Source organism: Salvia miltiorrhiza, chromosome 1, assembly GCF_028751815.1.
Source record: "Salvia miltiorrhiza cultivar Shanhuang (shh) chromosome 1, IMPLAD_Smil_shh, whole genome shotgun sequence".
Taxonomy (NCBI): domain Eukaryota; kingdom Viridiplantae; phylum Streptophyta; class Magnoliopsida; order Lamiales; family Lamiaceae; genus Salvia; species Salvia miltiorrhiza.
In genome coordinates, this window is record NC_080387.1 from 41,525,611 (window position 1) to 41,552,003 (window position 26,393).

The following is a 26,393-nucleotide window of genomic DNA, read 5'->3' on the forward strand; positions in this document are numbered from 1 at the left end:
GCACAAGTAGTAGCTCATCCAAGGACGGACCAGAAATTTTTTATTGTGGGGGCACAAAATATAAGCATATTATAAATATAAAATACGTTAAAAAATTACTACTAGTACATAATAATTCAAGTCTATTAGAATTAAAATATACTAGTTTTCATTAACTGAAACATTTGCATGATTGACTATAAAAAATCTCTTTCTTAATATATACAATTGATCAATAATTCATTCATTTATCTCTTATCCGATCTCGTAGACGGTTCTTTATGATATTCATTGCGGAAAATACTCTTTCAAACTAAGTGTATATTTATTGAAGATTGAAACTTTAAAGATTTTCTTATTTATTATATACTTTAATCAAATATATATACATATATATATATATATATATATAACTAGTAAAAGTAAATAAATAAATTGTGGGGGCACGTGCCCCCATAGCAGGAAATGTAGATCTGTCTCTGAGCTCATCTAATAATAACATCAGTTTGCTTCAAATATCACTGCCTACATCGTTCCTTCCAAAATGTCGACAAACAGAGTTGATTGGTTCAACACATTTATGTCGTTGTTCGATCCGACAACACAAAAGAAGGCATGCCAAATCCACAAATAGTGGGATGCAACAACCTTTAGAATCAAGGTTGGCTCTCCTTGATAACCTTGTGTAAATGCCACCATGTCACGTCGTTGGGCAATTCTTCCAAGCCCAATGCATGCAATCCAAGCTCCCGAATATCTTGAGAAATCTGTGGAGCTGCTCATGCATTTGAAACAAACATGTGATATCCACTGGTGTAGAACACCGGAAATATTCGGTGTTGTATGCCTTGATGATAGCTTTGCAAAACTTTTTGAGGCATAGCTGACTAGTTTCCAAAATCTTCAGATACTCGTCAAAACTCAAAAGTATATACTGAAACACTGGTGACCAGTTGCCAGATATATAGCCATCGTGCATTTCTATAAGGGGTGAGCGAGTCCCAGCCCGTAGCATCTCGTCTCATGCGGAAGTAAGCATTCATCTCTTTCACACCATCAATGATGCGCAAAAATAACTCTTTCTTCATCTGAAAACGACGTCTGAAAAAAGTTGGACCATATATCGGGTCGTCATTGAAATAATCTTGAAGAAGCCGTAGATAGGCAACCTCACGATAACGGTGCACAAATTCCATGTTGGAGATAACTCTTTGGGGGTGCTTGTACTGAAAACTTCTTTGACAATGTCTTGCACCTTCACAACCATTTATGTTATTTTCTCCGTATCTCCATCGAACGAAGAAGAATAAAAAGAAGAAGCATACCATGAAGCCATTTTGAGAGAGGAAAGAAAAATTAGGAGAAGAATGGTTGAAAAATAAAGAAGAATGATGTGAAAAAAAAAGTGAAGGGAAAGCGGAGTTTTAATAGAAGGAGAAAAGGAAAACAAAGAAAAAAAATCGATAAAGAGCCGTTGAAATGGATCGTTGCCTTTTCAATTTCAAAATCTGATATTATTTATTTATTTAAGCGCGTGTAAACATGTGCCTTGAAGAATGGCGAATGAACTTGACTCATATGATCGAGTCGACAAATGATTGCATCGACTGACTCATGGCATCAAGTCAGCCGATGTGAGTGCTCTTAAATCATCATTTTGTATGGGTTTTGGAATCATTTAAAATATTCGATATCTTATAACAACAACAATAATAATAACAATAATATTAATCCCGATTATTATTTCGTTTCATTTCATTTCATTTCCCATATATATCAATTATAAGAATTGAATACTTACTCCAACACATTCCTCAACATTAATTTCATTCCCGCGAAGCTTGAGCAAATTTTTTTCACGAGTTTTAATGAGTTAGTATTTTGTGTGTTAAGTGTGGTGAGTGAAAATGTGAAAAGGTGAATAAATGAAAAAACTTTTACGATATAAGGAAAATGCTCAATTTCACGGGACGACCTGAAAAGAAATACAGCTCAAGCTTAGGGATGACAACGGGTCGGATCTGGACCGGGTCTGGCCAATACCAGATCCAGATCCATTTTCATATACTAGATCCAGATCCAGATCCGTGGATCTGAAAATTTTGGATCCAGATCCGTCAGATCCGCGGGTCCACGGGTCCAGATCCATGGATCTACTATTTTTAAATTAAATTTATAAAAAAATCACAAAATCAACAACATCTAATTTTCATCATGAAAAATATAACACAAAATACATATATCTAATTACTTTTAGTTTTTATTCTTTTGAATATAATTTATTTATTATTTTTAATTTAGTTAATATTATTAGTAAACTAAATATAAAATATAAAAAATGTATATAAAATAAAATGGATCCACGGGTCGGATCTGGGCCAGATCCGGATCTAAAATTTCAAGATCCAGATCTAGATCCGTTTTCAAAACTGAGATCCAGATCCGTCGGGTCCAAAAAATTGAGATCCAAATCCGTAAAAACGGATCTGGATCCACGGATCTGGACCGGGTCCAAGATCCACTGTCATCCCTACTCAAGCTTTGCGGGACGGAGGGAGTAGTATTTGGGCATCAAATATTTAATTAATTTTAGCTTTAACAATCAAATTATTTTAGGGTATTAGACATTCGTACAATTTTATTTGCTTATATAATTAGGATAAAGTTGCTTGTGAAGGATTGCACCTACACTAGCATATATAAGGATATTGTATAAACCGTTTTGGCTAAGAAGTAAAATAGACCGAAAATTTACCTAGCTATATCTAGCTTCCATAGTTTTCCTCCCTCAGTTTTCAACGACAATATTTGAATAACATAATAAGACGTCATTCTCAAATTGACATGCGTACACGTTGTGTACAAACTTAGTAACATAATAAGACGTCATCCTCAAATTTGCATGCCTCCAAAATTCATTAATGTTTTTCCTACCCAGCTAAGCTATATGGGACCCGGATCCCGTTTCCAAAAATGAAACTTTATATTTGTATCGCCAATTTTCAGCATCTTTTAAAATATGTCATCAATTTTTGTTTTCTATTCAGATATTCCTCAACTTTTAGTGCTTTTTTACGGCATATATAAAATTGATATCGAAATAAAAAATTATTTTGTCAAATTTTTAGATAGATTTTTTTTTCTACTTCACCCACTACAAAAAAACGCGTAAATACCGACGAAAATTACCGACGGCACGGCGGCGGCAAAAAAGGCGACCCGCCTTTTGACTATTACCGGAGCATTACCGACGGCAAACGGGCCGCCGCTATTTAGCGGCGGTTACGCCGTCGCTAATTTAAATATATATTAATATAAATATATATTATTTATTACCGACGGCAATTGCCGTCGGTATTTACCGGCGGCAACCGGCCGCCGCTAATCACCACCGCCGGTGACATCCGGCGATAGCACCACCGCCGTCCGGCCAAAATTACCGACGGCATTTTTCCGCCGCTAATTACCGACGGCAAATGCCGTCGGTAATTAATTTTATTTTTTATATTTTTTTATTTTTTTTATTTTTTTATTTTTTTTATTTTTTTTTCATTTATCATCTAATAAATTGATCAAAGATAAAAATACAAAAACATTAAAATCAAATATATATTGAAATACAAGTGAAAATTTAAACATTGATTATTACTAATCTAAGATTATTACTAAGAATTCAAGATTCTTAGTAAGAATAAGAATCTTATAATTATAACTTAAGAATGTTAATTTGATTAGTGATTCACTCATCAATCATCACTAATACAAGATTATTACTAAGAATTCAAGATTCTTATTAAGAATCTTATAATTATAACATATATAAGAATGTTAATTTGATTAGTGATTCACTCATCAATCATCACTAATCCAAGATTATTACTAAGAATTCAAGATTCTTAGTAAGAATATTATAATTATAACTTAAGAATGTTAATTTGATTAGTGATTCACACATCAATCATCACTAATCCAAGATTATTACTAAGAATTCAAGATTCTTAGTAAGAAACTTATAATTATAATTTAACAATGTTAATTTGATTAGTGATTCACTCATCAATCATCACTAATCTAATATTATTACTAAGCATTCAAGATTATTAGTAAGAAACTTATAATTATAACTTAATAATGTTAATTTGATTAGTGATTCACTCATCAATCATCACTAATCCAAGATTATTACTAAGAATTCAAGATTCTTAGTAAGAATCTTATAATTATAACTTAAGAATGTTAATTTGATTAGTGATTCACTCATCAATCATCACTAATCCAAGATTATTACTAAGAATTCAAGATTCTTAATAAGAAACTTATAATTATAATTTAAGAATGTTAATTTGATTAGTGATTCACTTGATTAGTGATTCACTCATCAATCATCACTAATCTAATATTATTACTAAGCATTCAAGATTATTAGTAAGAAACTTATAATTATAACTTAAGAATGTTAATTTGATTAGTGATTCACTCATCAATCATCACTAATCCAAGATTATTACTAAGAATTCAAGATTCTTAGTAAGAATCTTATAATTATAACTTAAGAATGTTAATTTGATTAGTGATTCACTCATCAATCATCACTAATCCAAGATTATTACTAAGAATTCAAGATTCTTAGTAAGAAACTTATAATTATAATTTAAGAATGTTAATTTGATTAGTGATTCACTTGATTAGTGATTCACTCATCAATCATCACTAATCTAATATTATTACTAAGCATTCAAGATTATTAGTAAGAAACTTATAATTATAACTTAATAATGTTAATTTGATTAGTGATTCACTTGATTAGTGATTCACTCATCAATCATCACTAATCTAATATTATTACTAAGCATTCAAGATTATTAGTAAGAAACTTATAATTATAACTTAATAATGTTAATTTGATTAGTGATTCACATATCACTCATCACTACTGTAAGATATTACTTAAGAATTCAAGATTCTTAGTAAGAATCTTATAATTATAACTTAAGAATGTTAATTTGATTAGTGATTCACTCATCAATCATCACTAATCCAAAATTATTACTAAGAATTCAAGATTCTTAGTAAGAATCTTATAATTATAACTTAAGAATGTTAATTTGATTAGTGATTCACTCATCAATCATCACTAATCCAAGATTATTACTAAGAATTCAAGATTCTTAGTAAGAATCTTATAATTATAACTTAAGAATGTTAATTTGATTAGTGATTCACTCATCAATCATCACTAATCCAAGATTATTACTAAGAATTCAAGATTCTTAGTAAGAAACTTATAATTATAATTTAAGAATGTTAATTTGATTAGTGATTCACTTGATTAGTGATTCACTCATCAATCATCACTAATCTAATATTATTACTAAGCATTCAAGATTGTTAGTAAGAAACTTATAATTATAACTTAATAATGTTAATTTGATTAGTGATTCACACATCACTCATCACTAATGTAAGATATTACTTAAGAATTCAAGATTCTTAGTAAGAATCTTATAATTATAACTTAAGAATGTTAATTTGATTAGTGATTCACTCATCAATCATCACTACTCTAATATTATTGCTAAGCATTCAAAATTGTTAGTGAGAAACTTATAATTATAACTTAATAATGTTAATTTGATTAGTGATTCACTCATCAATCAACACTAAGGTTATGAATGATGTATAAACTAGATTGATAAAAAAAAAAATCGAAAATTAATAATAAATTAATTAATAAATATTTTTCCGACATAAAAATAAGAACGGAAACGAGCCCAATCCGTAATTAACAATATTTTTTGTATATCATCTCGACATATTCTAAGGTTATGAATATATATGATATTGTATATTGAAGTAGACTTTAAATGAATTAATAGATACTATATATATCAATAATACGAGTGTTCTGTACTGGTGACCATTCGAAAAGAACTTCAAGGTTAAGCGTGCTTGACTTAGAGCACAACTAAGATGGGTGACCGACTGGGAAGTTCATCTAAATTATGCAATACTGTATAAATACCGAAATAAATTGTGGATATACAATAAAATAAATAAATAAATAAAATAAATAAATAAAATAAAAAAAATAAAAAAAATAAATTAAAAAATATTACCGAGGGCAAATGCCGTCGGTAATTTTCCGGCAACTCTCCGCCGTTCAACGGCGGTATTTAACGGCGGAAATGCCGGCGGCTTCGCCGCCGTTAATTGCCGGCGGCGGTCGATCGCCGTCGGTAATGGGGTTACCGACGAGCCGGTTAGCGACGGCGAGTTGCCGCCGGTAGCCTTTATCACCGGCGGCCGTGTCTTATTACCGACGGCAAAATGCCGTCGGTAATCGTGCGTTTTTTTGTAGTGACCCAATAAAAAAATCCGATGAGATGACTCGTCATTGTAACACTTAAAGACGAAGCTAAGATTTTGAAAATAGATAGGCAAAATTATTTTATGTATTTACAAATAAATATGGGCAGATGAAATTATAATTTTATTCATAAAAGATGGAAAAAACTATAAAATACAACATAAATATAATAATAATAATAATAATAATAATAATAATAATAATAAAATGCCCCTAGCGACCGTCGAGTCAAGCCCAGATGCTAGCTCCATCTTTGCTAAACATTTTTTGGAGAGCACTGGAAGTTAAGAATTTTGAATAAAAAAAATAAAAGTTAAAAAGTATTTTCTAGAAAGGTTGGGGACTCTAAACGTACATAATTAACCCATTTTTTTTAACATACAGTAATGTCAACTGTCAAGTTATATCAATAAAGCCCAAATGGAATCCCCAATTCCATAATAATTAGTGTGTATCATTGCGTACCACTCTTAATTTGTTATAATTTTTAATTAGTATATTTTTTTAATTTTAAGGGTAAAGATAATTAACAAGAGTTCACTCATCCAAGTAGGGTTTATAATTATTTTTTATATTTATTTGAATTAATAATAGATTATTTTGGTTAGTTAATTTAAAGTTAGGGTATATTATTTTTAAAAATTTTAATTTTTAGTGACAAATATTAATTAGAGTTTATAATATAATAATAATTTTTATTTTTTTTAAAAAATAATTATAAAATAAAGAAATTAGGAGTGGTATACAGTGGCACACACTAAATTATGGGACATAGGATCCCATCCGAAATAAGCCACCAACGGCCTCTCTATAAAAACTCTAATCCCAACACTCTTTGCTACAAAAAAGCTTAGCCATGGCCACTAAGAGAAGCACACCACTTGCACTATTCCTCTTGCTCAACCTCCTCTTCTTCTCCTTGGTCAGTACTGCTTCGACTCACCCAACCCCAAAACCACACTCGAGGACTCCACCTGGCTCGACTCCACCTGGCCCGCAACCGGGGACTCCACCTGGCTCGGGGACTCCACCAAGCCCGCCATCGGGGAATCCACCTGGCCCGGCACCGGGGACTCCACCAAGCCCGGCATCGGGGAATCCACCGGGGAACTCATCATGCCCTAGAGATGCCCTAAAACTCGGCATCTGCGCCAATGTTCTGAGCGGCCTTCTGAACGTGACCATCGGAACACCTCCGGTAACACCATGCTGCACCCTCATCCAAGGATTGGCCGACCTCGAGGCCGCCGTCTGCCTTTGCACTGTGATTAGGGCTAACATTTTGGGCATTAACCTTAATCTTCCCATCGTTCTCACCTTGCTCCTTAATGTGTGCAGCAGGCAAGTGCCTAGGGACTTCCTCTGCGCTTAGTTTGTTTGATGCTCCTTAATTTTTGCATGTGTGCGTGGTGTTATCATCGTTTGTTTAGTAGTTAGTATAAGTTGTGGTTGCATGGACTGGAGTGAGCAAGGCTTCAATAAAAGCAACGTGTAGTCGGAACTTTTGGCCTATTTCAAAGTTGTAACTCCAACCAATCCAATTCATCAAAATGTTCATTATTTTATTATACACATGGTTTTACGAATAACTCAATATTAATTGATTTCAGAAAAAGAAAACAAAATAAACTCGAAATTAATCATGTAGCTAGCTCGTATGAAACCCTTCTATGGACAAAATTATTTAGTTCCCACAATCCTGAAGACGGGATGGATCAATATTATTATTATTATTATTATTATTATTATTATTATTATTATTATTATTATTATTATTATTATTATTATTATTATTATTATTATTATTATTATTATTATTATTATTATTATTATTATTATTATTATTATTATTATTATTATTATTATTATTATTTATTTATTTATTTTGAACCTTCGGAGTCTCCAATTTTTAACTGGGCTTAGATTAATCTAAGCCCAAGAGTTTTTAAAGAGTCTTGCCTATTATTAACTGGCCTGGATTAAATAATTTGAACGAAGGTTTAAGAAAAGAAAATAAGATGTTAGTGTTATAAATTTTACTAAATCGCATTTTAATATTTGATTCCACGTTTTTTTTAAGGTCACAATCACATATCTTGATCGGATTAAGGGGCAAAGTTAAGGTACCAAAGACTTTTTTTCTAAGAGGTCATTGGTTCAAGTTCCATCGATAATGTGTGGATTATATTTTACTTGAATGTTGGATTGTATTTGTTTGGATAGTTGATCTTGGTTTGTAATAGCATAATTATTATTTAATTTATTCAAGTGCACGTATATACATATATTTTGTATCTCTAAAAACAATTACTACTTAGAAAGGGTGCTTCTAGGTCGCCATTTTCTCTCTTTAAATACTTCACTCTTTTCGACATAATCACAGGCTTCTCTAACAAACCCCTGTGAAAAAAATTCCTATTTTCATATTCGACTTATGCCTAAAATTTTATCTTTAACTCGTTTCCATCCCTAAAGTTGAGTGTATCCGTTTTAACATACTCCCTTCGTTTCTAAAATAACTTTGGAGAGAGGGGCACGAGTTTTAAGATGAAAAGTTGAAATGATGAAAAATAAAGGTAAATAGGGTATTGAAAGTAGTGAAAAATATATAAGAGTAAATGAAGTATTATTAATGGTGAGGTATAGTCCAAAAATAAAAGGTAAAGGGTTTTGGAAATGGGCCAAAAAGAAAAATTAGAAAGTTATTTAAGAGACGGAGAAAGTAGATAGCAAAATTCCTGCAGAATTATTTTTAGCGAAACGAAACTGACCAAGTTGCAAGGGTGAACTCCTGATATCCAAAATTCCCTTAGTTTCTCTTTTCATAGCAAGTTCTTAATCACAGCCATTCTTTTACAGATTTATTTGCCTCACAACATAATATTCAAGGTTTGCCTCTTTACACCTACTCTTGAAGTATAATTTTATATAAATTTTTATTTAGTGAAATCTCATATAAAGTCGATGTGAGATGTGATTCAAATTAAGTTTTAAAAAATATATACTCCCTCCGTCCCTGAAATAAGTTCCTTTTTTTCCTTTTTGGGACGTCCCCCAAATAAGTTCATCTTTCTTTCTTTCTATTTTTGGACAACTACCCCACCACTAATAATACTTTATTTATTTTTACTTTTCATTTTTTCACCATTCTCAATACTAATTATGGAGTAACACTTTTTCATATTTTCACCACTCCCAATACTATTTTTCTCCACTATCAATACACTTTATCACTTTTCCTTAAAACTCGTGCCGTCCCCAAAGAGGAACTTATTTTGGGGACGGAGGGAGTATATAGTTATGTATAAAATAAATTTTTTAAAATACTCCAAGAACTGAAAGCAAGCCCAATTTTTAGATTTTAACTGATCATCGCAAATAGGAAAGTATGATTGACATAGTATTAGTTGTTTATAACCAACTAATTAGTTAAGAAAATCCAAAAGAAAATGAACAAGAAAATAATTTGCACACCAACGAAAACGCAGATGCACATATAATTGATCTCGTTTTCAGGGTCTGCCACAAGCAAATACCAGCTGGTTATACATGTTCCTGAGTTATTATTTAGAATAAAAATAAAAATTCATATAATAATAGAAGTGGCAAAACTATTTTTCTTCTCTAATATTAATTCTCGAGTACAAGGTATATGTTATGATTATTGACATATTTGCCTAAAAAATGGTGGAACTATGTATTGTAGTAATTTAATTGAAACAAATAATATATGTTTGGATCAGGAGATGTTTACTTTTTATTGATAAAATCATTGATTGAAGATTTATTCATTGCATAATTTTCTTCAATTTTATTCTTTTAATGAAATATAAAAAGCAAGATTAGCTCAATTAATACATTGGTTAAGGATGGTGTTGCACCCCTTTTTATTTGTTTTTGGAGAAGGAAGAAACCCTAAGCGCTGACGCCGCATGAACTAGCGCCGCCTTCCTCCGTCGTCATGGACAGCGGCCGCTCGCCTCGTGGTGGCCTTGACCGTTCGGCGCTCAACCTTCCTCCTGTCTCGAATAACTTCGCACCTGTGGTTCACAAAGAAATCTCTACAAACCCTAATGAAGATAACAACCCTGTCAAGGCTCCGTTGGCAAAGGCGGTGATTGAGAACCCATCTACGACGGTAACTGAGAAAGATCAAGCAACGCCCAAGCGGAACTATGCGGAGGTTCTGGGTCCGCGGATGAGAAAGCCGGACGTCCCTGCCCACAAATTTCAAGCTCTCCAGTTTACCTCCCATGGGGGAGTGGATTCTCTCACTATCCCTAAGGATTTTTATCAACAAAGAATCGCAGAGTTCAAGTTCGCCCTCATTGGCAGGCTTCTGGTCCGTAAAGGTACGAAACCACGACCATCCCAGGATTTGAAAGCGGAACTTCAACAGCTATGGGGTTTACAGAATGATTGGCAATTAATTCCTATGGGGAAGGGATACTTCACTCTCAAGTTTAAATCTTTGGAGGACAAGAAAACGGCAAAAGCAAAACTGAATCTTGAGGTCTCGGTTGGACAAATACGTTTTAGGGAATGGGTCCCGAAGTTTGATCCCTACAAAGAAGTTTCTTCCTTAACTCAAGTATGGGTTCGTATTTATTATTTACCAATCGAATTATGGCACCCGGAGGTTATCTCGGCTATTGGGCGTTACTTGGGAAACCCAATACACATCGAGGGACCCTCGGCCGATGGGGCAGTGGGACACTACGCACGTGTGCTAATCGAATTGGATTTATCCTTACCTTTAAGGGATTCTCTCATGTTGGATGAAGACAATAGCTCTATGTATGTCGAATTTAGTTACGAATCCTTGCCTCCCTATTGTTCACTTTGTGCGATCACTGGGCATGTCATTGAGAACTGTAGGCGAAGGAAGGCGAGGGAGGAGACCCTTCCCACGAATAACAAGAAGAAGGTTGAGGAAGACAACTCTAGAAAGGGGAATCATAAAACTAAATTGGCAGATTTTGAATGGCAGCCGAAACAACATACTGAGGTGGAGGTGGTTGCGGAGGAAACGGTGCCATGCTCGGCCAATAAGCCTTTGGCTACCAACCAGGAGGATTTTGATGGGATCAACATCAATAACAGATTTCAGAACTTAAGTTCTACTGAGGACACAGAGAAGGTGTCAGGACCTGACTTGCTCGAGCAAACCTTGAGAAACACCCCCGAGAAGTCAAGCCCCCTCGAAATTGTTGAGAACAATGAGATGGTTATTTTCCACGATAGCGAAAACTTGGAGGATCTTTCGAAGGGCAATCACACCAGTCCTCAACCTCAAGAGGATCTGAAGTTGCTAGCGCTCACGAACGCTAAGAAAATTGAAAAGCTTGAAGCTTACATACAAGAACAGGAAGTGGCAAAAAGAGGAAGATGAAGACCTCCGGGCAGAGGTAGAGGGAACAAACCGAATCTTCATACGCCGGCCAATGACTCTATCAAACTGAGACTTCGCAAGTCAGCTGAGCTGGGGCAACCGGCAAGGGACTTTATTGTTGAAGGACTGGAAAGACCAAGCATCAATACTATGCATAACCTGGTGGCGAAAAGCTGGGCGGCGGAGATGGAGATGGGGGAAACTCCATCGCCAGATTTTTAATTCCTTTTGATGAATGTGCTCGTTTGGAACGTCCGTGGTCTCACGGATGAATCTAAGCGAATTCTTTCGGAGCATTGTCTCTCCTTCTCTCCACTCCTTGTGGGTATCATTGAACCGAAATCGAAGTTTCACAAAATTCCTCAAGGTTATTGGCGATCTCTGAACCTCTCGCCTTGTCACCAAAATTGTAGGACGCCTCGACGTTCGAACATTTGGTTTTTTGCACAGCCGTCGGTGGTTACCAACACGGTTTTTTCTTCGGATCAAGTTATTGTTTCAGAATGCTGTTGGCAGAACACGCGGTTTAGGGTGGCCATCGTGCATGGCGCCAATGACCATACTTTACGTCGTAAACTTTGGTATGATCTTCTTCACTTTACTGATGGTAGTACTTTGTTCATCGGAGACTTTAATGCTGTCAAAGGGGCGCATGAGCATCTCAGCTCGGTCATGCCCTCTCGTACTTCCTGCTCGGAGTTTTGCAGGTTTATTGATGATACTGGGTTTCTTGAGCCTCCCAGTACGGGTCTTCAATTTTCCTGGTCGGGCCGGAGGTTTCTTCCGAGTCATGTGGAATCTTTGTTAGACAGGGCGCTGGTTTCTCCCTCGTTTGATCAATCTTGGAACGCCATCAACACGCATGTGCTTCCCAGAATCACCTCCGACCACTCCCCCATTATTCTTCAGTGCAGTCCACATGTTGCTCGAGGGAGGAGAGCTTTTCGGTTTCTTAATATGTGGACGGATCACCCGGGCTTTATGGAGGTTGTTGGCAATTCGTGGGCTGAGCAGATCAGTACACCCTGCCCGATTCTCAGAGTTATGCTTAAGTTAAAACGGCTTAAACGGGTGCTCAAGGATTGGAACTACTCGGTGTTCGGCAACATTGATACACAGCTGGCAACTTATAATCAAGACTTAGCTGCTATTCAAGATCAGATTTCGAGAGAGGGTTACAATGATGATAATTTTTTGGAGGAGATCTCCAAACAAGCGGCGATTAATACTTTACTTACTCGAAAGAATACTCATTTACAGCAACAGAGTCGGCTCACTTGGCTTAAAGATGGAGATCGTAACACGGCCTTTTTCCACAGGATGTTGCGTCATCGGAAAACTGGTTTGCTGATTAATCATCTTATGATTGATGGGGTTGCGGAATACAATCAAGTGGCCATTGAACAACATATTGTGGAACATTTCTCCAACCTCTTTTCTCAGGGTGGTTTGAATAATGTTAACATGTTGGAGCTTGAAGCCAATATCGACCCTCATATCACTGACGAGCAGAACTTGGAGCTCATTGCGATTCCAACGGATCTCGAGATTGCGGCCACTGTTTCGGGTATGGAGGCTTAGAGTGCTCCGGGACCGGATGGCTTCTCGGGAAGTTTTTATCATACCTGCTGGATGATCATTGGAGATGATATTATCCGAGCGGTTAGGTGTTTTTTCTTGAACTCTTTTCTGCCAAACGGGTGCAATGCCAACACGCTCATTTTGATCCCCAAAACGGATTCTGTCTCCACGGTTTCTGATCTGCGGCCTATTATTCTTTCGAACTTCCTTTTCAAGATTATTTCTAAGATTATGGCCGTGCGTGTCAACAAATTAGCGGCTGCCTTCGTAACCCCTAATCAATTCGGTTTTATTGGAGGTCGTTCCATCCATGATTGTATTCTTCTTGGTTCGGAAGGATTTAACTGTATGAACAGGACCAACAGGAAGTCCAATATGGCGTGCAAGATTGATATTAAAAAAGCTTTTGACACCATGAGTTAGGACTTCATTGTCAAAACTCTTCGGGTTATGGGTTTTCATGAGAGCTTCATCACTTGGGTTTCGGTTATTTTCAGCTCTGTTCGGATATCTATTCTCTACAACGGTCATCTTAGTGGTTACTTCGCCTGCTCTAGAGGAGTGCGCCAAGGTGATCCGCTGTCTCCTATTCTTTTTGGTATCGCGGAGGACTTTCTTAGTCATATTTTCATCAATTGTGTGACCTCACGTCATCTGACTCCTATGAGCTACAGTCGTAGTATGGATTTCCCTACTCATCTATTCTACGCGGATGATATTCTGTTATTTTGTAAAGCTTCGGTGCGTAACGCCAAGAAGATTAAACACATCTTGGATTTTTATGGGGCCCTTTCTGGTCAAGAGTGTAGCGTTGAAAAGTCTCGTATTTATTTCGCGAAGGGTGTGGCCACCTCGGTGAAGCATGGCATCAATCGGGTTTTAGGTTTTGTTCAAGGGGGTGATACGGTGACTTACTTAGGTGCTCCGCTTTTTGTTGGGCGTCCGCGGGTTTCACATTTCATGAGCATCAAAGATAGAATTCTTCATAAGTTCTCGAGATGGGCTGGACTGAATTTATCCATGGCGGGGCGTCTCTGCCTGGTCAATTCGGTGATTCGGAGCTTTATTATTCATACCATGATGGTCTACAGATGGCCCAAGTCCCTTCTCCATGAACTTGATCGAAAATGTAGAAACTTCATTTGGACTGGGAACATTGAGAAAAAATCTTCTTGCGCGGTGAAGTGGGATCGTTTTTGCGCTATAAAGGAGGAGGGGGGTTTAGGTATTCGCTCGTTCTGTCACGACCGGCCTTAATTAAGGATAATTAATCCGGGAAAACCATGACTGGGGAAGGGAAATTAAGAAGCGGGTTTAGAAAGGGGTGCATAAAAGAATACTCAAAGAGCTTGAATACGCGTGAAATATTCCTTAAAAAGGAAAAAGGCATAGTTCGCATAAAAAGGGTACTCAAAGAACTTGTATACGCGTTATATTCCTTAAAAAGGAAAAAGGCATCGTTAGGGGCTTGGCTAAAACATTATCAGAGTTTGCAACGGAAGGTGTAACTGAAATAATCAGTGTTTACAGCGGAATGCATAACTGAGATACATGTATGAAGACATGTATCCTTTCTGAGCCTACTTTAAGTTCGACAAAAACTCTACTCAGCAACAACACTTCATCGTCCATCACAGCTCAACCTGCACAAACATAAACATCGAAAGGCTAAGTACAAGAGTACTTAGTGGGCAGTTGCCAAGCATATAACATAACATCATTAACAATTTCACAACATCGCATAAGAGGCATAAGTTTCTTTCAAATCCTTTGCTCATTAAACATTTCCAAATTCATAAATAGCATGAGCGCATTCTTCATCATCAATAATCATAAACACGCATCGTGTCGTGGAGAAGGCCTTCCCCAACGAACACGGGCATCGCGCCGTGAAGGGGGCCTCCCTCAGCGGTCACGGCATCGTACTATTGAGGGAGGCCTCCCCCAATAGACGCTGTAACACTGGCATACTGGCATCGCGCCGCGAGAGAGGCCTCTCTCAGCGGACACGGGCATCGCGCCGTGAGGAAGGCCCTCCTCAGCGGACACGGCATCGTACTGTTGAGGGAGGCCTCCCCCAACAGACGCAAGCATCAAACATAAGCATAAACTTATCAGCGTAAAGCATTCAAGCGTAAATAAGCGTAATCATTTAATGTGCATCATAATAAAGCTTAACTCATTTAAGCGTAATAAAGCATACCATACTTGAAGATCCAATTTGCATTTTAAAGCATAACACTTGCATAGCATTTTATTTACGCGTAAGAAATTGCCCACCTCAATTGTTCTTAAAGCTGGCGTGGAGTCGTTTCTTCTTCGGCTTCACTTTCTGTCGCCCGGACCTTCATTGATGAAGAGTCGATAAGTTCGTGAAGTAATTGTCATAAGACAAAGTCTAATTCTACGTGCCTAGGGTATCTTTTAGTGTTTTAGGGTTTTAGCATCCATAATTCGTTACATCATTACTAGCGTAACCTCAAATAATTAATAGGCTCAAAAGAGAGTAGCCAATTAATTAAATAAACCAGTGGCTTTAAAGAAATAAATGATAATAGTTCGCTTTAAAGTCCGAAGTCCAAAAACATCATTAAAACATGCTCTGTTTTTACACTGACTCAACTTCAAAATTTAATCTGTTCTGACTCCGACATCTCCTGGACTCGAGACTCATACTGAAAGAAAGATCTTCGAATCTAGTTTCATATAAAAAAAAGTAGAGTCGAAACTCCAAGTGGTTTGAGAGATATGACGTTTTTACCACGATCTACCATGTTCGGCAGTTTTGAACAATCGAAAACTTGGATTTTTTAAAAATAGTAAACGTTGTCAAACTGGGCTCAACTTTGGTGGATATCTAGCTAACACAATAAGGTGAATACCATAAAAATTTGGAAAGCTAGATCACACAGGAAGCTACTGAAATAAATGACTCTTTCATCTGTTTTCTGAAATTCTCGGTAGTAATGTGCAGTTTAGGTTTTGCATTTTAAAGAAGTATCAAACGAAGTTGGAATGGCTTGAAATTTTACCAGGGTACTCAAGACTCATGTCAGGACTTGCTATAAAATTTTCAAAGCTATTAGACATCGACAAACCGTCGATCACAGTAGGTCAGTAGGCCTACGAAATTCATATTTATAAGTCCTTAAAAAAAATAATTTATATAAATCAAGAAATAAGAGTTTAATCCCAAAAATATTCATTAAAAGTCCATCATAATTTAAATAAAGAACGGACCTCATTTAAAATAAATAGTCCCAAACTTGTTACGCACATATACTAAATCTTTCATGAAACATCCTTTAAAATAAACTTTGATACATAGAAAATAATTCAACAACTTGAGCTCTTAAGAGGTTGTTTTGCAACAGACACCAAATCTGCCTCGGATCTCCAAATGAGGCTCCAAAAGACATTCTGGAAACTAGACATTTCAAGGATCATTCTCCAATTTGAATCGAATGAAAAACAATTCAAACGAGCAAGATATGCCCTCTCAAAGATGGGTATTTAACTAGCAAAAATCTGAAAATTTCAGATTTCCAGATTACAACCAAGTCAGTGGGCTTTCTTTAAAAATTCATATCTCCCTTTACAAAACTCCACTGGGAACCCCAAGGGTCAATCTGGAAACTAGGGAGAGATCATAACACTCTCCAGTTGGATTTACTCTAAGAACATTCATGGTTTAGAAGATATGACTGTCTAAAGTTCAGTGCACAAAAAGCGTTCAAGTTTGGCAGATTCATAACATAAATCAGAAAACCAACTTTAGGCTTCACCAAAAATTCTAAAACTAAGCAAGTAAGTTCCCAACATGTCATTGAATATTCAGTAGAAAGCTAGGCTTGAGAATCAAAGATTTAAGTCGGGCTTTGCCACCTCAAAGTCGTAGGTTTGTAAAATCTACTGGATGGTACATGGAATAAGAACTAGATTTCAAGAATTTATACCGGTTGTTTCCCTTATTCAAAAATGGTGAGGCCGATGTCAAAAGAAAGATACGGGAGTCTAGAGTGACATATTCAAGTTTCAAAGGTTTTCACCGATTGAAACTTTACTTATGGCCTCCCAAAGATTGTTTACCAAAAATGTATTCCAGATGGGCAGTGATGTTTACAAATTCATAAATAAATCATAAGAGCTTCAAACCTTCTGAAATTTTGCCAAAGTATAGAAAACATATGAAAGATGATACACAATTAATTTGGGAATTTTTGGAAACCTTTTGGATGGCTGGAATCGCCTTGCAAAACACTGCCGGAGCAGTGTGCTTATGGCAGAACTCGTGGCTGCTCTTCGGTTCCTTAGTGAAGAATGAAGATGATGAAAAGATTGTTGCCTGTATAATGGAATGTTAGATGCATTCTTGCGTGTGGTGGGGAAGGGAGTAGGTGGAAAGTTTGGTGTAGTGGAATTAGTGGAGTGGAAAGGGTGGTGAGAAAAAATGTAGTGGAAGAAAGCAAAAGGTGGTGGAGATAGTTGGTGGAGTGGAGAAGTGGAGATTATGCGTGTATAGTGTAGGAGACATTAGGGAGTGGAAAAAAATAATGATGATTGTATGCTTACATATATGTCTAACATATTCATGTATCTACTTCATAGCATTGATAGGTGAAACTGTAATTGGTTATAAGAGTTTGTAAAGTATGAGAATGAGATTGATGAATAAATGAATTATATCCTCATGCCTTGGTGATGCTAATACAGTAATATGAATCTAGATTAAATCCGTAGATTGAATTTGCGTTGCAGTCGGAATAATTTCTCGACTTCTAGTAGCACTAATAAAATATAACTGCTTCTGTTTCTCGATTAATAAATAACATGACTTTGCTAAGTCAGTTATAACTTGGAAATAATAATTATTGATTGCTCAATAATCCTCGTCGCGTTTTTTTTTTTTTTTTTTTTTTTTTCATACGTTATAAAAATATAACGCTAGAATAATAACTCTGCCTCTGATAAAAAAATCAGAACCATAAACTGGATTCATTTATAAAAAATTGCATTTACTAGTTTTTATCATAAATAAAAGAGCGGGCTACTACATACTACCCCTCTTAACAAAAATTTCGTCCCGAAATTTGCATATCTCTGCTAAAACAATTCGGGGTATTTTTCCTTCATCTTGTTTTCAAGCTCCCACGTAGCTTTTCTTGTCTGCGGTGTCTCCATAAGATTTTCACTGATGTGATTGAGGCTGATTTCGCAAGTGTCCACGTATTGCTGGCAAGGGGGTGCGGGTGTTCCCAACTGCTGAACCTCGTTGTCTATTGGGGCATTGCGTGGAGTAGTGACCTTTTTGGCCACAATTGTAACAACCGTTAGTTCCAGCCCGACAAATACCCCTATGCATCTTACCACAATTTGGGCAAGGTAAAACTCCTTTCTGACCTTGGTTACCCCCAGTTCGCTCGAGGTTAGTCTGTGCCTCGTGCCTTGGTTGAATAAACTGTTCGGCCCGTTCATATTCTTGCCACACTTTCTTACTAGTCTGATTGATATTGTCTTCGTTGTTGTCCCACTTGCGCTTCCCTTTGAGAGTATGTGAGGCTACTGGTGGATCATTTGGCGTTGAGATCAACAATGGGGCTGACTTGTCCGACGGCATTGCAGCTTCAACGTCAAGTGCCCTGTTCAGAGACTCCGTGTATGAGAGTCCTCCGTGGCTTGCTAGAGCCATCTTAATTTCGTACCGTAGACCGGCACAAAATTTCTCTGCCATCTTCTCATCTGTGTCCACTTGTTGCGGAGCAAACCTAGACAGGTTGCAGAATTCCTTGTCGTATTCAACCACAGATTTATTTCCTTGCTTCAACTCGTAGAACTCAGCTTCTTTCTTCTTCCTATAGCTTTTCGGAATATATTTATCATATAATCCCGTCTTAAAATCTTCCCAAGTATAACTTGCCCATTGTTCAGGTGTCAGAATTTTTCGACGTGCTTCCCACCAGAAGTCAGCTGATCCTGTTAGTTGGAAAGAGACGCAAGATAGGCGCTCCTCATCAGTACAACGTAGAAAGTTGAAAATGCGTTCCATTGCACGCACCCAAATCTCAGCTTCAGCCGGTTCACTCGTTCCGTCAAACGTAGGTGGATTTTGCCTTAAAAAGAGTTCTTCGACTCTCGTAGTCGGAGGCGGAGGGGATGGGTTATGTCCTCGAGCATCTTGTGGTTCTTCGGGTACAGCGTTACGGTTTCTGCGATTGTTATTGTTTTTCGCAGGGCGTCCTCTCTTAGGCGGCATTCTGATAGCAAAGATGTGCCAATTAGTACACTCTAGCATAATCTAATACAAGCCTCATAAGAATTCTTGTAAATGTCAACTTAATATAACTTGTAAACAAGTCATGACTCCAATGACATCATTGATCATTGATGTAGTAAGCTTTAAGGGTCCTTAGCATCTCAAATCTATGAGTCATAACAATCCTTAAGCATATATTATCACATCATCTAAACTGGATACTTAAGCATAAGTCATGGAGATTTATAGTGGCTATAATATCATCAGCTTAAGAAATTTTTTTTTTTCTATACGTATCACTTATCTTGCTTCCTTCACTATAGCCACCAAAAGATACAATCTAATTTTTTTCTATGTTTGCTTCTATGTTCTGTCGTAGTGGTGATCTCATATCTTAATAGCTCTATGTTCATAGGGATTCATTCCATAGGCATACTTAATCGCGCTTACGTAAATCATTTCATTAAATAACAACATAACATAGCTATTAACAGTTACTCACTTTGCTATTACGATAATTCTCACTTTTTGTAAACATTAACTCAAAACTTGGAATAGCTTACCATTCTGCTTCGTTGAGTGTGATGCGATGAAGTGCTGAGCTTTGTCGATTGAACTCTAGACACTTTAGTGATCCATTCTAAGTTTGGCTTAAATAAACTCTTAGGCTCAGAGCAAACGATCTGCTCTGATACCACTCTGTCACGACCGGCCTTAATTAAGGATAATTAATCCGGGAAAACCATGACTGGGGAAGGGAAATTAAGAAGCGGGTTTAGAAAGGGGTGCATAAAAGAATACTCAAAGAGCTTGAATACGCGTGAAATATTCCTTAAAAAGGAAAAAGGCATAGTTCGCATAAAAAGGGTACTCAAAGAACTTGTATACGCGTTATATTCCTTAAAAAGGAAAAAGGCATCGTTAGGGGCTTGGCTAAAACATTATCAGAGTTTGCAACGGAAGGTGTAACTGAAATAATCAGTGTTTACAGCGGAATGCATAACTGAGATACATGTATGAAGACATGTATCCTTTCTGAGCCTACTTTAAGTTCGACAAAAACTCTACTCAGCAACAACACTTCATCGTCCATCACAGCTCAACCTGCACAAACATAAACATCGAAAGGCTAAGTACAAGAGTACTTAGTGGGCAGTTGCCAAGCATATAACATAACATCATTAACAATTTCACAACATCGCATAAGAGGCATAAGTTTCTTTCAAATCCTTTGCTCATTAAACATTTCCAAATTCATAAATAGCATGAGCGCATTCTTCATCATCAATAATCATAAACACGCATCGTGTCGTGGAGAAGGCCTTCCCCAACGAACACGGGCATCGCGCCGTGAAGGGGGCCTCCCTCAGCGGTCACGGCATCGTACTATTGAGGGAGGCCTCCCCCAATAGACGCTGTAACACTGGCATACTGGCATCGCGCCGCGAGAGAGGCCTCTCTCAGCGGACACGGGCATCGCGCCGTGAGGAAGGCCCTCCTCAGCGGACACGGCATCGTACTGTTGAGGGAGGCCTCCCCCAACAGACGCAAGCATCAAACATAAGCATAAACTTATCAGCGTAAAGCATTCAAGCGTAAATAAGCGTAATCATTTAATGTGCATCATAATAAAGCTTAACTCATTTAAGCGTAATAAAGCATACCATACTTGAAGATCCAATTTGCATTTTAAAGCATAACACTTGCATAGCATTTTATTTACGCGTAAGAAATTGCCCACCTCAATTGTTCTTAAAGCTGGCGTGGAGTCGTTTCTTCTTCGGCTTCACTTTCTGTCGCCCGGACCTTCATTGATGAAGAGTCGATAAGTTCGTGAAGTAATTGTCATAAGACAAAGTCTAATTCTACGTGCCTAGGGTATCTTTTAGTGTTTTAGGGTTTTAGCATCCATAATTCGTTACATCATTACTAGCGTAACCTCAAATAATTAATAGGCTCAAAAGAGAGTAGCCAATTAATTAAATAAACCAGTGGCTTTAAAGAAATAAATGATAATAGTTCGCTTTAAAGTCCGAAGTCCAAAAACATCATTAAAACATGCTCTGTTTTTACACTGACTCAACTTCAAAATTTAATCTGTTCTGACTCCGACATCTCCTGGACTCGAGACTCATACTGAAAGAAAGATCTTCGAATCTAGTTTCATATAAAAAAAAGTAGAGTCGAAACTCCAAGTGGTTTGAGAGATATGACGTTTTTACCACGATCTACCATGTTCGGCAGTTTTGAACAATCGAAAACTTGGATTTTTTAAAAATAGTAAACGTTGTCAAACTGGGCTCAACTTTGGTGGATATCTAGCTAACACAATAAGGTGAATACCATAAAAATTTGGAAAGCTAGATCACACAGGAAGCTACTGAAATAAATGACTCTTTCATCTGTTTTCTGAAATTCTCGGTAGTAATGTGCAGTTTAGGTTTTGCATTTTAAAGAAGTATCAAACGAAGTTGGAATGGCTTGAAATTTTACCAGGGTACTCAAGACTCATGTCAGGACTTGCTATAAAATTTTCAAAGCTATTAGACATCGACAAACCGTCGATCACAGTAGGTCAGTAGGCCTACGAAATTCATATTTATAAGTCCTTAAAAAAAATAATTTATATAAATCAAGAAATAAGAGTTTAATCCCAAAAATATTCATTAAAAGTCCATCATAATTTAAATAAAGAACGGACCTCATTTAAAATAAATAGTCCCAAACTTGTTACGCACATATACTAAATCTTTCATGAAACATCCTTTAAAATAAACTTTGATACATAGAAAATAATTCAACAACTTGAGCTCTTAAGAGGTTGTTTTGCAACAGACACCAAATCTGCCTCAGATCTCCAAATGAGGCTCCAAAAGACATTCTGGAAACTAGACATTTCAAGGATCATTCTCCAATTTGAATCGAATGAAAAACAATTCAAACGAGCAAGATATGCCCTCTCAAAGATGGGTATTTAACTAGCAAAAATCTGAAAATTTCAGATTTCCAGATTACAACCAAGTCAGTGGGCTTTCTTTAAAAATTCATATCTCCCTTTACAAAACTCCACTGGGAACCCCAAGGGTCAATCTGGAAACTAGGGAGAGATCATAACACTCTCCAGTTGGATTTACTCTAAGAACATTCATGGTTTAGAAGATATGACTGTCTAAAGTTCAGTGCACAAAAAGCGTTCAAGTTTGGCAGATTCATAACATAAATCAGAAAACCAACTTTAGGCTTCACCAAAAATTCTAAAACTAAGCAAGTAAGTTCCCAACATGTCATTGAATATTCAGTAGAAAGCTAGGCTTGAGAATCAAAGATTTAAGTCGGGCTTTGCCACCTCAAAGTCGTAGGTTTGTAAAATCTACTGGATGGTACATGGAATAAGAACTAGATTTCAAGAATTTATACCGGTTGTTTCCCTTATTCAAAAATGGTGAGGCCGATGTCAAAAGAAAGATACGGGAGTCTAGAGTGACATATTCAAGTTTCAAAGGTTTTCACCGATTGAAACTTTACTTATGGCCTCCCAAAGATTGTTTACCAAAAATGTATTCCAGATGGGCAGTGATGTTTACAAATTCATAAATAAATCATAAGAGCTTCAAACCTTCTGAAATTTTGCCAAAGTATAGAAAACATATGAAAGATGATACACAATTAATTTGGGAATTTTTGGAAACCTTTTGGATGGCTGGAATCGCCTTGCAAAACACTGCCGGAGCAGTGTGCTTATGGCAGAACTCGTGGCTGCTCTTCGGTTCCTTAGTGAAGAATGAAGATGATGAAAAGATTGTTGCCTGTATAATGGAATGTTAGATGCATTCTTGCGTGTGGTGGGGAAGGGAGTAGGTGGAAAGTTTGGTGTAGTGGAATTAGTGGAGTGGAAAGGGTGGTGAGAAAAAAATGTAGTGGAAGAAAGCAAAAGGTGGTGGAGATAGTTGGTGGAGTGGAGAAGTGGAGATTATGCGTGTATAGTGTAGGAGACATTAGGGAGTGGAAAAAAATAATGATGATTGTATGCTTACATATATGTCTAACATATTCATGTATCTACTTCATAGCATTGATAGGTGAAACTGTAATTGGTTATAAGAGTTTGTAAAGTATGAGAATGAGATTGATGAATAAATGAATTATATCCTCATGCCTTGGTGATGCTAATACAGTAATATGAATCTAGATTAAATCCGTAGATTGAATTTGCGTTGCAGTCGGAATAATTTCTCGACTTCTAGTAGCACTAATAAAATATAACTGCTTCTGTTTCTCGATTAATAAATAACATGATTTTGCTAAGTCAGTTATAACTTGGAAATAATAATTATTGATTGCTCAATAATCCTCGTCGCGTTTTTTTTTTTTTTTTTTTTTTTCATACGTTATAAAAATATAACGCTAGAATAATAACTCTGCCTCTGATAAAAAAATCAGAACCATAAACTGGATTCATTTATAAAAAATTGCATTTACTAGTTTTTATCATAAATAAAAGAGCGGGCTACTACACGTTCTTCCTTATGAACAAAAGTTACTTGATGAAGTTGGCGTGGCAGATCATTAAAGGTGATTTGTTGGCTCATAAATTGTTGAGATCGAGATATCTGGATGCACACTGTTACGCGAAGAAAAATATGGTGAAATCGTCTGTTTGGATTGGTTTGAATAACGAGATTGATGAGCTGGTAAGAAACTCTTACTCAGCGATTGGAGATGGGCGTTCCACTCTTTTCTGGACTAACAACTGGCTTGGGTATCGTTTGTGTGATAAGCTGGGAATTCCTCACTTTATGCATTGCTTTCTTACTCATTCGGTTTCGGATTATTACTTTGAGGGATGTTGGCATTTTTCTGAAAATTTCGTGACTGAGCACCCTAACATTGTCTGCGATATTTTGGTTATTCCAATGGAGGAGGAGAGGGATGCTCGGTTTTGGAAACCTTCTCTTAAGGGAGACGTTACTTCGGCTTTGGCCTTCGCCAATATTTGTCATCGTTACCCTAAGGTTTCGTGGGGCACTTGGTTGTGGGACCCTGCTATTCCGATCCGTCGTTCCTTGATTTGCTGGAGACTGATTCACGACAGGTTGCCAACGCTTGACCGTCTTATTCGACAAGGACTGATTTCCCCGAATGCTTGCCAGCTTTGCTTACGTGAGGGTGAATCGTTGGATCATTTATTTTGGCACTGTAGAAGTGTGGCTCAAATTTGGCAGTTGTTGCTCAGTTGGTTTGATAAAGTCTTTCTTCTTGATCATCCGGACATTTTTAGCTTCTTGGCCACGGCTTGGAATATGGAGTTCAGCCCGCTTGTGAATAAACTCTGGAAAATGGGCATTATTAGTGTGATTTGGATCATCTGGTCGAGTCGTAATAGCGCGATTTATGATGATCAACCGCTCAACCTTGTTCGTGTGGAGCATTTCCTAAAAGTGATGTTTAAAGAATCGGATAATCTTAAGAAACTTGGACATATGTCGAACACTTGGGGGGAGTATCTCATCCTTCGTAACCTTGGGGTGAAGTCTCGCCCCGCGCCGCCGCCTGAGTACATTTCCGTTCACTGGTGGCCTCCTGACCTCAACTGGATCAAAGTTAACACGGATGGGGCTGCCACGAGAGCACCGGGCGAGATCTCTGCCGGGGGAGTTTTCCGGAATCACAAGGCGGAGGTTTGCGGCTGCTTTCATATTAAGGGAGGGACGGGTTTCGCTTTTGAGGCGGAACTTCTTGCGGTGATTACGGCCATTGCCATCGCGCACTCCCGTGGTTAGCGTTATCTCTGGATCGAAGCGGATTCCACCTATGTGGTGGAGCTTATTCGACAGAGAAATATGGGAGTTCTGTGGCGTTTTCGGAATTATTGGCGGGACACTTTGAGGCGTTTAGATGATACCTCCCTTCGGGTATCACATATTTATAGGGAAGGAAATGCCGTTGCCGACATTATGGCAAATCCGGCACGGACGGAAGGTTGGTGGCCAAGCGCGGTTGAGGAGATTAAAGAAGCAGTTCTTCTGGATATGGCGACTCATAGTTTTACCCGTCGCATCTAGTATGCTTGGGGTGTTAGGGGCTGGTCCTGGTTCGGGTCTTTTTTCGAACAGTTGGGGGGCTTCGTTTTGGTGGTTGGTTTGAGTTGTGTTTTGGCGTTTGGTTGGCAGCGGGTTTCTCTTCTGTTTCTGTTCTTTTTCGAGCCAGGTGGCTTGGGGCCAATGGTTAGGCCGGAGCCTCCGAAGCCACCTTCTGCTCTTTTTTCTTGTCGTTCTTTTGTTCGTCGCTTAGACGGGTACTCTTTTCCCTATATAAGTTTTTCCCGAAAGGGTTTTCTTATATAGGTTTTAACGAGGCTCGGCCCTTAGTTTGCTGTTTGTGCTCTCAAGGGTTTAGGTTCTCCTGCTTTCGTTTTCTTTTTTATATACAACCTACTTTAATTAATACATTGGTTAAGGATCTTGAGATATTTTAAAGTTTCAACTGATATTAATAAATATGAATTAACCTATATTAATATATTTAAGGTGCGTTCTTTTTTATTAAAAATTTGTAGAATACATATACTTTTCCCTTTCTCCATTCTTCTCACACATTCTCTTAGTTGAATTTTTTTTTCTTGAGCACGAAGGAAAATTTTCCCGAGCAACCCATTTTTCTATATTTTCACTTTAATTCATGATAACTTGTGATATTTTTTTTTCTCATATTGTATATTTTTATAATCTTTTTTTAGGCGATCATCCCCTCAAAATATATACAATTTAATTCATCTCTTTATTTTTCTCGTTCTCTTTCTTCATTTTCACTCTCTCTCTCTC

General features: G+C 37.1%; 3 protein-coding genes across 7 annotated transcripts in view; 2 read left to right on the forward strand and 1 right to left on the reverse strand.

The window, feature by feature from the left end:
* The window catches only part of LOC131025146 (uncharacterized), a 93,887-nt gene extending 70,032 nt beyond the window's left edge, over positions 1-23,855 (reverse strand). Inside the window, exons 1-4 of one of the 5 annotated variants that reach the window (XM_057954772.1) lie at positions 23,262-23,855; positions 21,314-21,378; positions 17,548-19,573; positions 14,674-15,664 (exon numbers count right to left, since the gene is read on the reverse strand). In XM_057954772.1, coding sequence (XP_057810755.1) covers positions 18,508-19,572 — 1,065 coding nt within the window. In that variant the 5' untranslated portion in view covers position 19,573; positions 21,314-21,378; positions 23,262-23,855 and the 3' untranslated portion in view covers positions 14,674-15,664; positions 17,548-18,507. Of the gene's footprint in view, positions 1-14,673; positions 15,665-17,547; positions 19,574-21,313; positions 22,426-23,261 lie in introns of those variants that run through there. The other 4 variants (XM_057954803.1, XM_057954794.1, XM_057954782.1 and 1 more) reach the window with 4 other exon arrangements.
* On the forward strand, positions 7,196-7,916 carry LOC131025173 (pEARLI1-like lipid transfer protein 1). The gene has a single exon (XM_057954814.1). The coding sequence runs from the start codon at positions 7,203-7,205 to the stop codon at positions 7,716-7,718; it is 516 nt and encodes a 171-aa protein (XP_057810797.1). The 5' UTR covers positions 7,196-7,202; the 3' UTR covers positions 7,719-7,916.
* Positions 11,970-13,319, forward strand: LOC131008195 (uncharacterized). The gene has a single exon (XM_057935089.1). It carries the CDS (start codon positions 11,970-11,972, stop codon positions 13,317-13,319), a length of 1,350 nt encoding a protein of 449 aa, XP_057791072.1.
* Positions 23,856-26,393: the final 2,538 nt, after the last annotated feature.